This window comes from Populus alba, chromosome 8, assembly GCF_005239225.2.
Source record: "Populus alba chromosome 8, ASM523922v2, whole genome shotgun sequence".
NCBI lineage: Eukaryota > Viridiplantae > Streptophyta > Magnoliopsida > Malpighiales > Salicaceae > Populus > Populus alba.
In genome coordinates, this window is record NC_133291.1 from 698,755 (window position 1) to 709,708 (window position 10,954).

The 10,954-nt window shown below is 35.3% G+C and overlaps 2 protein-coding genes across 2 annotated transcripts; both read left to right on the plus strand.

Annotated features, from left to right (window-relative positions):
- Positions 1 to 821: 821 nt before the first annotated feature.
- LOC118045024 (uncharacterized protein At2g39795, mitochondrial) lies at positions 822 to 2,924 on the plus strand. Its single transcript, XM_035053511.2, has 3 exons — positions 822 to 1,092; positions 1,643 to 1,980; positions 2,380 to 2,924. Exons 1-3 carry the CDS (start codon positions 922 to 924, stop codon positions 2,558 to 2,560), a joined length of 690 nt encoding a protein of 229 aa, XP_034909402.1. The 5' UTR covers positions 822 to 921; the 3' UTR covers positions 2,561 to 2,924.
- A 3,749-nt stretch (positions 2,925 to 6,673) lies between these two features.
- On the plus strand, positions 6,674 to 10,698 carry LOC118045020 (uncharacterized). Its single transcript, XM_035053507.2, has 4 exons — positions 6,674 to 7,625; positions 8,395 to 8,550; positions 8,648 to 9,307; positions 9,427 to 10,698. The coding sequence occupies exons 1-4, from the start codon at positions 7,287 to 7,289 to the stop codon at positions 10,453 to 10,455; spliced, it is 2,184 nt and encodes a 727-aa protein (XP_034909398.1). The 5' UTR covers positions 6,674 to 7,286; the 3' UTR covers positions 10,456 to 10,698.
- Positions 10,699 to 10,954: the final 256 nt, after the last annotated feature.

Sequence of the window (10,954 nt, forward strand, 5' to 3'; positions counted from 1 at the left end):
CGCGGGTCATATAACTAGTCAAAAATTAAAAGGTGTGGCATGAAACATTGTTCATTGAACAATGTTTTGCTTCTTTGCTCTTTTTTTTTAAAATTATTAATTTAGTTTTTGTTTTTTAATTTCACTCTCCAATAATTCAAAAAAATTTTATTGAGTTTTTTTTTTAATTTATTTTATATGGGATTATCAGGATTCTAATCTTCAATATTGGATATGTTATAATTGAGTTATAATATAATATATAAGAGACCGGAGCAACAGTATTTTTTTAACATGCTTTACACTGAGTTATCTCGATCTCATAATTCAAATTGCGAGTTTAACAAGTTAACTTGAATTATTTTTTTATTTTATTTTTTAACTGAGTATTTTCTTTTCAATCTCATCTTTCAAGGTTAGATTAATTTGTAATTAAAATTCATAATTTATTTTAAATTATTTTTATAGGGTTGCCACAATCTTATGACGTCAATTGTGAATTTAACGTATTAACTCAGTTAATTGATCTAATATATTATTGTTTTTTTTTAAAAAATTCTTATCCAATATGTTATAGTCATAATATTTTTAAAAAATAATAATCAAATATACATTATACTTTTAATTAATGATTCTTTTTACTATTTAAAAATATATTAGCAACATTTAACAAATTCTTTTTACATAAAAAAATATTTCACCAAACACACAACATAAATCATAAATCATAACTCGGATATGAACTGGGGCAGAACTGTTGGATCGGGCCTAATTGCCCTCTATAATTAAATCTTCACAGGCCCACTATCTGAAGATAAGGTAAAAACGGGTCGGGTTATGAAACATCTTTCTCGCTTCTTCTGCTCTCTGTTTGTAGCTCTTTTGTTGCACACAAGAATAAAATTTTGAAATTTGCTCTGGTTTTAGAGAAGTGAAAGAGAAATGTGGAAGAGAGTGTTCAGAGAAGCTACAGCGAGGCAACCATGGAGCACCATAACAAGTAAGAGATGGTCATCAACATCACCAACAAGCATATCCGCCGCTGTGGACACACTGTTGCTCCGGTCTCTTAAAGAACACTATCTTCAAGTCTCTAAAATGAACCCTCCTCCCGTAAGAGAACACAAGCTTTACTTAAAAACCCTTTTTGGGTTTTGTTTCTCTTTAAAAAACAAAACCCTTTTTCTGTTTCTGCTTTTAAAGGAACCCCATGAAGAATTTAGGGTTTTAGATAGAGAAATACTCGCATATGTTAGTTCAACAGGTTGCTTGGATTAAAAATGGTAAACCCATCTTTGTTTTTTTTATGATTTTTGACTACTTTTGTTGTGCATGTTAGGTTTTGTTGAGTAAAGTTTGTGGCCTTAGGCAACTTAAGGAGGTGAAGTCACCTTCTACTCGATGTTTAATTTATCGAGGTTACTCACGCCTATGTACATGCTTGTATGTCTGCTTTTGTTGAGTGAAGTTTGTGACTATAGGGAATCTAGAAAGCTGAGCTTATGTTTGTCTATGTATGCATGCTTATATGTTTGTTTGTCAAATTAGAATTATGCATGATTTTGTGCGTTCAATTGGGCTTTATGTGTATGAATATGTGAGTGAGAGAGTGTGAGAGATTTTTATTGGCTAATGCTATATCTTGAACTTGAATTTGTTGTAGAAAGTCAACCCTCCACCTGCCTTTTCAATAATAAAAGGTGCTTTGGATGGGAATGGTCCGGTTCTGATTCGCACCTATGGGAATGAGGAAATTAAACTCTCTATAATGCGGATGGCTTATATTGCACCTGGTGATGGGGAGTCTGATGGAAATGACGAGGACGTGAATCAGTTCTTCCTTCATGTGGATGTTTCGAAGCCTGGACAAGATAAATCTCTGCATTTTCTATGTGGACTTTATACAGATGCGCTGGGAATTCACTCTGTTTCTTTGAGGCCAAAGCTTGACGGTGCTGACTTTCTTGAGGATACAACTACATATAGTGGCCCAAATTTTGTGTAAGTTGTCATTCTCGTTTCTCTTTTTTTGGTCGATGATTCAATAAATTTGAAGTCATAAGATGTTAAAATATTGAAAAACAACGAGGCATATAATGATTAAAACTGAATTATGAGGATACCGTGGCACATTGGAGGAACTTTTGTTCCCCCCTTTCTCAATATTCTGTGTTAAACAATTGGAGAACAACGAGGCACATGATGATCAAACAAGAACCAATTTCTTTGGCATTCAGATAATGTTACTGATTAGATGAACTTCAAGAACCACTACTTTCGATTAGCAACCGTTTCTTTCGATGTGGCAACTGAAACTACTATATTCTTCATTTCTTTGGCATAACTTGAAATTTAAACGATTTGGTTGTACACTTCAACAAATTGTTCCCGCATTGACAGGGAACTTGATGAAAGGATGAGAGATGCATTCCACCGTTTTATTGAAGAACGAGGTGTGAATGAGAATCTTTTTGATTTTCTTCAAGCATGGCTGTATGTGAAGGAGCACCGGGGTCTTATGCGCTGGTTTAAAACAGTGGGCACATACATCAATGAAAATAGCCCAGCAAAGAATTCTTAATATTTTTATAAAGGGGTCTCATGAGAAGATTCATTTGCAAGCAAAATATAGGCAAAGATGTGTAACAAGTTGTTGGTATGTTTACTTGAGCTGCGTTGCTTAAACTCTTCAGCTTTTCAGTTCTGCTGCTGTCTTTTGAAAACCAGTATCAAGCTGTTTTGTCGTGGTGATGACATTTTCATGTTCGAGCTGCTTTTTCTCCCTATGATGTTATTCCTTACATGGGCAAAGATGTGTATCATTCTTCTCAGACACGTTTACTTTCAAGTGCTTTTGCAGCTTGGATAATACTCACTTCGTAGATTTTTTTTGCAGCTTGTATAATACTTTGCGTGAAATAGAAGATAAAGATTCTGGCCTCAAATTGCTCGGATGGTTTATGGTTTATAACAATCTATAGAACCTCCTCTTTAGCACTGTCTGGCCTTTTTGCATCTTCCGATATCTAGCACTTTACCAACTGAAGATCAAAGCAGAACGAAGACCACAAAAATGAACTCCGCATTCTTTAGCTCTGTAATTCAAATCAAAGATTTGACTGGTCATCTTCTCTATAAAAGCTTGCCTTCAAACTATACAATCATCTCTGAAAAAGATTCAGATGATCCAGTTTATCTTGAATCCACTTGGAAGCAGGAGCCTTCTTGGCTCGAGCAATTGAATATTTGTTAATATTACTCTTTTATAGATAAATGAAAGATTGCAGTGATAGACACTTGTGGATAAAATTAGTTAAGAGAAGTGTCAAACTTCAAGAAAACAGTTCATGAATACACAAGCTATTAGATTAGCAGAGCTTGCAAACGGAAAAACTTAGTTCTTGTATGCGCAAAACAAATTTAGCTTAATAACTTCCTATCTGATAAATGATGTTCTAATGATAGAAAAAGAAAAAAAAGAAGTGGAAAACACGTTTATTTAGAGGGGGGGGGGGGGATCAGTAACAGTGATTATGGAAGGCATTTCATGGAGAAAATAATAATGTGCTGTCTGGGTCTGGGTCTGGGACTTGGACTCTGCCCTTTACCCGATGGCCTGTATCATATATCCAATCGGCCCATTACCAGGGTGGGCTTGATCGGGCCTATGCTTTTTAAATTATTTCGGAGCCTTTATTTCTACTTCCACCAAATTATATGTAGATACGGTTTAAGAATTGCGTTCTACTTCCAACAAATTATATGTACACACGGTTTATAATTTCTTCTTGAACGGTGTTTTTATTAAGTTTTGAATTTTTTATTTAAAATTAATTTTTTAATATTTTTAAATTTGATAATAATAAAAGTAATGTTTTAAAAATAAAAAATATAATATTAATATATTTTTAAATATAATATACTTTAAAAAACAACCCCTCAATATTTTAGCTCAGATTTTTTTAGCAAAGGGCAATGTGGGTTTCAACTTTCAAGTTATACGTGGCCACAAAAGATGGGTCACTATTAAATTCTTTTTCAAAATCTTCTTGCCATAATCATGATGTCACCCCTACATTGCTTTCAAGGAAAGAGCAGAAATTGGTCAATTTTTGAAACCTCATATGCCTAATTTCTTAGTTGACCTTATATTTGATGGGACTATATAGACCAATTACATTATATCATATGAGTCATAGACACCAACACCAATCATAAAATAATTCTGAGTTGTATTTAATTTTAATTTCAGATATTTATCATAAATTATTTGTGGTTGAAATTAGATTTTAAATTCCAAAATGTAATAATACAACCCATGCAATCAAAACTTGAATTAATCAAGGTGTGCGTGTAGTTTAATTGGTCAGACTCTAAGTTTATTTTCTAAAAATTATCAGTTCGAGTTTCACAAATCTCAAGACTATTAGAAGTTTACATGGTTGTTAATTTTAAAGCCCGTGAGGTTAGTTAAGATGCGCATAAGCCGATAAGAACATCCAAGTTAATAATAATAAAAAAAGAATTAGAAAAGGTAAGGAGAGGATTTTTATCACCTTAAATGAGATTGTATATGATTTTTTTTCTTTTATATATATATATATATTTTTTCCCCCCTTGTATTGCAAGTATTTAATAATTATAACTTTAAGTTTTTCATATTCTAGAAGAATGAGTCTTCCATATTCCTGAAGAGACGAACTGATTCATAGTTCCATTGGCAAGAGTAATAAAAAAAACCTTTGATTTTGCCCCCCTTCTTTTCCCCATGGAGGTAAAGGTCCATTGTCGCTATCATCCTGTCATGCAAATTTAACGGTTCTCATAATTTTTAATTTTTAATTTTTATTCATTTTAAAGGTATATAAAAAATATATGGCAAATGGCAGGATTTTGCAATTATGGAGGTGCCGAAAGGCAATACCGCCATGATTGTTGCAAAACTGGGTCATGAGATTCTGGTTTTTTATATTTAGTGCCTGCTCATCTCCCTGGTTTTTTTTATTATTAAAAAGAAAATATCACAGGCACAAAGTTATCTTCCTAGAAGACCTTACACGAGCTTGTTCATCGCAATCTGTCGCTACGATGAAAACAAGACAAAAACTAACGTAGTATTTAACTAAAAACCTTGTAATTAACCAGTAAACTCACCCAGTCTCAATTAATTAGTGTTTTTCACGACTTAAGCACCTCCTGAAAAGTCGAGTTTAATAACTTTGAAAACAGCATTGACATCCTGGGCTCTAGTTTAAACAAATCCAAAGGAAGATTCTGGAATAAAAAAATGCTAAATCTCGATCCTTGCCGGCACCAGCACCCGGATTCATCGTTGCCATAGGCATTGCTATGAGGGAGAGACTTGAACGGAAACACACCGGGAAAAGATGAGAGAAACTGGATGTTGCAGACGAGACAAGGCACGCCATGCCAGAGTTGCAATGAGCTAGCTGGAGATGAAGATCAGGCCATTGATTAGACACCATTTGCACGAGTGGTCTTGAGCAAGTCTCTCACCCTCCATTCATTGAACGACAGGAAGCTGTTGACGTTGTCGTTGTATTTCCCAATAAGATATTCCCACACGTTTTCCGCCATGTTCGTGTGGTGCTCACCATCAGATGTCTTCTATTTTCTTACACAGCAGAAGTGATTAAAAGTCGGTTTTTTTTTTTTTTTTTTCTTTTTTCATTTCAAGAAGAAGATATCTTCTTTCTTTTTTTGCTTCAAACAATCACACTAATAATGTTCATTCAATCATGCACAACCCATTAGTGCTAGCTAATATAATCACCCTTGTAAATCTCGGATTAACATAGCAAGTTGATACATAACCTGAATTATTAGAAATTTAATTTGGCTCAAGTTGAAAAAAAAAAATCAAATTTTTATTTATTATGTATTTTTATTACACAATTTAAACTCAAATATCAACCATGATTTTTTTAGGTGTTTATATTATATCTAAGGAATTTATTTATTTATTTTTTATTATTATTAATGTGAGTATTTGAGTCAGTTTATGCACACCCTAACTAATTCTACAGTCTTTAAAATTAACGATTATATAAGTCTTCAGTAATCCTGAGATTTAATAATCTTTAAAAATCAAATTTAAAACCTAAACAATTAAATTACACTCGATTAGGTTTAGAAATTAATTTTTTTTTTATAACTTGAGGTGTCTGGGCTAGTTTACGTATATCATAATTAATTCTTGGATCCACCAAATATTCTATAAATTTAGTAGATAAGTAAGACACTGCAGGGATAATGCAGGGATAACGGGTATACAAACTAATTAAATGAGTGAGCGACTTGAATCAAAAGAGCCTGATTTTTGAGGCTTATACACGCATGGGCCAAGTCATGTCTGCCATCCTTATAGGCAGTGGCTCTTTTCCTTATGGCCACAATCTAGACGCTTACGCATCTGGCACCAGGCTTTGCCTTTTGAGCAATGTTCGAGTCAACTTAGATCTAAATTAGAGAAATAAAATTAAAACAATAACCAAACACTATTTATTCAATAGAATACGTTCGGGTTCAGTGAATTACTACATTACAGAAACTTTTACTTTTATTATTTTTTATTATTTTTTTAGAGAAACTTTTACTTATTAGTTTGTTGGAAGCTAGATAAACAAGGACCCTTGAGCAAAGACCATATTTTTACAAGTGGAAAAAGAGACGTTAGTTCTGAGGTTTATTTTTTGTCTTTCCCATTCATTTGCCGGCCTATTTCCTTCTCTCTCTCTTTCTTATTGGAGTCCTTGTACATCGTTCAAACAACCAACGGCATATTCCTCATATATATATTAGCCAAATCCCACCTTCTCCTTCACCAAATCCCCTCTTCCATTTTAGATTTCAAGATCCTTCATATCCCATCTTCCAATTTCAAATTCTCACAACACTCACTTCTTTTTTCTCTCCATTTTTGAAGTTAAAGTTCACTCCTTTACCATCATCGCTAAATGTTCCCTTGAACTCTTATATAATCTATGCCAAATCTTATGATCTAACAAGAAACTCCTAATCAAGATCATACCCGGGCTTTCTTTTTCACTAAAAAATAGGAAAAGAAAGCTAATATATCTTGTAATTCTCAGCCACTTGAATTTGTTGCAATCTCAACACAATCTCCAAAACCCATCTCATATAACTCTCTTTATATCTCTTAGATCACGAAATTACTTCAATTTTATCTCTTTTGATCACCACACAGGCTCATTTCTGTCTAGACCTTGATAAAGTAACCCTTTTCTGTTCCTGGAAGGAAAAGTTTCCATCTTCAAGTCAAAGAAATGGTGGTGAAGATGATGAGGTGGCCACCATGGCCACCTCTGTCATCAAGAAAATTTGAGGCCAAAGTGATCATTCACAAACTGCAAGGCGTGAATTTGGTGCAAGATGTAGAACAAAATAATGATGAGAGCAAGAAGAGGTTGATGGTTGAGATGAAGTGGAAAGGTCAAAAGGGTATTGCTTTAAGGAGGTCTTCAAAGAGGAATTTTACTGAGGAAGGTACGTTTTGTGGTGATGGGGTTTTTGAATGGAATGAAGAGTTTAAAAGTGTTTGTAATCTTTCTGGAAATAAAGATGGTGTTTTTCTTCCTTGGGAGATTGCATTCGCAGTTTTCAGTGTAAGTTTCCTATTCTTTTCTCCTGCTTTGGTATTCGTTGACTATCTGTTGGTAGATTTTTGATCATATCGAAATTGATTATTGTCATTAGGCTTTGGCTTTGGATAATTGAGTGTCCTTGCATACGCTTCTTTGACATCTTACTCTCTCTGTCTGTCGCAGAATTATTGATCAATACTGATATATGTTCTTTTCATAATTTTTTGGCTTTCTTCTTTAACTTCCATTCTTTTGAACAAAGATGGATAATTAAGGGAAAAACCTAGAGCTAATGAAGAATATTATGTGCTTTTCCACAGTTCCAGGAAATTGGATATTGCAATACAGGATATCAACGGAGGTTTCCCTTTTCGTGGCTTTATTATTGAATTTCTATTGACTATAGTTTCAGTCATCATATAATAAATTCACATTAATTGTATTTTTGTTTTGTTTTTGTTACATCAAAGTTTGCAATATGTATAAGAATATGCTTATACAGATTAATCGGTGGTCAATATGCTAAATTCTTGAGGGATTCAATATTCTTTTTTAGTACCAGTAGCTTTATATTTCAAGACTTTTGAGGCCTTCTCTTTTGGCCTGTATGTGTGGTGATTATTTTGAAGTGATTGGCTTCACACATAGTGGAAGTTATTATCATGCTTGATCATGTTAAATGGCATTTTCCTAGAGTGTTTTCTCAATTTGTTCTGTTTGTGCTATGGGTCCTTTAGCGACTGATATATTATTGATTTGACAATAAGACAGTTTTGTTCTAATGGTTCAGGGCTTGAAACAAGGGCCAAGGACTACGGTTATTTTAGTTGGAACTGCTACATTAAACCTCGCGGAATATGCTTCAACAGCTAAGGAGAGAGAAGCCAAAATTGATGTTCCTTTAACAGTTCACAATGGCACTGTGGAGGGCACTCCCTTGCTTCATGTAAGTCCATTCCTTTCAATACGATGAATATCTGTTATTAACCGTATGCTATGATAATGGCTGTTTCATTTCTGACACTAGTTCAAATATAATGCAGTTGTCTCTCAAGTTGATGGAATTGAGAACTATTCAAGAACCTCTACAGGCACCACAGAGAGTGATAGAGACTGCCCCACCCTCACCCTCTTCTCTAGAAACTTTATCACCAAGGAGAGATGAGCCTGTCCTTAAAGCAGGTCTGAGAAAAGTGAAATGCTTCCAAGTGACAAAAAAGGCTTGTCATGAAGAGAACAATTATGATACATGTTGTGTCAGAAGTGAAGATGCAGAGGACAACTATCCATTTGATACAGATTCACTCGACAATGATGGGGAATCAGGGGAGAGTAATGGGGATTCTAGTGCTCAGTTATCATTCAATTATGAAACTTTGGGGCATGCAAACAAGGCTGGAGGATCATTTTACTCTAATGCCATAACTAATGCTGAAGATGAGAGTTGGATATACTATAACCACCGTAAACAAGACATGGGATCTCTGTATGTTGAGTCCTCAACTGCATCAGACCATGAACAGTCTTTGAGACAGAGTTCAATACGTGGAATCTTAGCTTGGAGGAAAAGGAAACTAAGTTTTATATCTGCAAAGCCTAAATCTAAAGGAGAGCCTCTCTTGAAAAAGGATTGTGGAGAAGGCGGTGATGACATTGATTTTGATCGCAGGCAGCTTAGCTCCTCTGATGAGTCCAGTTCTGGGGTAAGTATCAACCCTTTTGCCCCCCCCCCCTGTTTATCATCTTCTTTCTTGGGCTTTATGCCTCTTAATATAGTTATACGAGTTCAAACTTCACTCTAAAACTATTTTTGTTCTGGCAGTGGAATAAATTGGAAGAAGGTTCCACTACTAGTAGATCATCATTCTCTGAATTTGGGGATGACAAATTTGCTGTTGGCAGCTGGGAGGCAAAAGAAGTAATAAGCCGTGATGGACACATGAAGCTCCAAGCGCAAGTCTTTTTTGCTTCAATTGATCAAAGGAGTGAGCGAGCTGCAGGAGAGAGTGCCTGTACAGCCCTGGTTGCTGTCATTGCTAATTGGTTGCAATCTAACCAATACGAAGTGCCAATCAAGTCTGAATTTGACAGCTTGATCAGAGTTGGATCTTTAGAGTGGAGAAACTTGTGTGAGAGAGAGGACTATAGACAACGATTTCCCGACAAGCACTTTGATCTTGAGACAATTCTCCAAGCTAAAATCCGTCCTCTTTCAGTAGTCCCAGAAAAGTCGTTTGTTGGATTCTTTCATCCAGAAGGCCTAGAAGAAGGGGATTTTGACTTCCTTCATGGTGCAATGTCCTTTGACAGTATTTGGCAGGAGATTAATCATCATGGGTTGGACTTGTCTAGTAATTGTGATCCTTTCGTGTACATTGTAAGTTGGAATGACCACTTCTTTGTCCTCAAGGTTGAGCAGGATGCCTACTATATCATTGACACATTGGGTGAGAGGCTTTATGAGGGATGTAATCAAGCCTATGTCCTAAAATTTGACAAAGATACAACAATCCGGAAACTACCGATGGAAACTAAAGAATCGGATGAAAAAACTGCAGGCAACAAAGTGCAACCAAGCAGCTCCAAGGAAAAAACGCGGGCTGAAAGGAGGCCGCCATCAAGTCCAAATGAATGCGAAAAGACTCTGATGGAAGAAGAAATTGTGTGCGAAGGAAAGGAGTCATGCAAGGAGTATATTAAGAGCTTCTTGGCTGCAATCCCTATAAGGGAATTGCGGGCTGATATCAAGAAGGGTTTGATGGCTTCAACACCCCTTCACCATCGGCTTCAAATTGAGTTCCACTACACCCAGCTGACACAACCTGTAGATGAAAATTCATCAAAGATGTAACAATTTGCTGATGCACCAGCATTGTATTAGCTGTTATTGCATTGAATACCTCCCATAGAGTTGAGCTCCTACAATTTTCTATACCTGTGATTATTCTAACCCTATCCCCTCTTGCAATGTATGTTTTTTAAGCAATAATTATGCTGATTCTGCCATTTAGTGATTTTGTTCTTGAGGCTCTTAGTATATTCCACCTGTAGTTTTCGGACGAAGAATACAAGTATCTACCTTTTCATATTTTCACATTCCGGGGATTTTTTTTACTGTAGATAATAGTAAAATTTCCATGCATAAAGTCACATGAAACTTTCCTTATTTTAAACCTTTATTTCACATGCACACGAGGCCTTTAATTACAGTGGAAGCATAACTTAAGCTGACACCTTAGCTCTTTGACTTCTCTTTCACAAGAAAAGTGGCTCCTTGTATCGTGGCCTTTTCAGCTTTCCCGGCGAGATGCACCATTTATTCTTGCTCATTTCCCATTATATAACATCAG

Excerpts from the sequence above, each read along its gene's own strand:
- LOC118045024 (XM_035053511.2), top strand. The coding sequence starts at position 922 with ATGTGGAAGAGAGTGTTCAGAGAAGCTACAGCGAGGCAACCATGGAGC. Across the intron at positions 1,093-1,642 it reads CTAAAATGAACCCTCCTCCC|AAAGTCAACCCTCCACCTGC; the intron begins GTAAGAGAACAC and ends AATTTGTTGTAG. Across the intron at positions 1,981-2,379 it reads TATAGTGGCCCAAATTTTGT|GGAACTTGATGAAAGGATGA; the intron begins GTAAGTTGTCAT and ends CCGCATTGACAG.
- LOC118045020 (XM_035053507.2), top strand. The coding sequence starts at position 7,287 with ATGGTGGTGAAGATGATGAGGTGGCCACCATGGCCACCTCTGTCATCA. Across the intron at positions 7,626-8,394 it reads TTGCATTCGCAGTTTTCAGT|GGCTTGAAACAAGGGCCAAG; the intron begins GTAAGTTTCCTA and ends CTAATGGTTCAG. Across the intron at positions 9,308-9,426 it reads CTGATGAGTCCAGTTCTGGG|TGGAATAAATTGGAAGAAGG; the intron begins GTAAGTATCAAC and ends TTGTTCTGGCAG.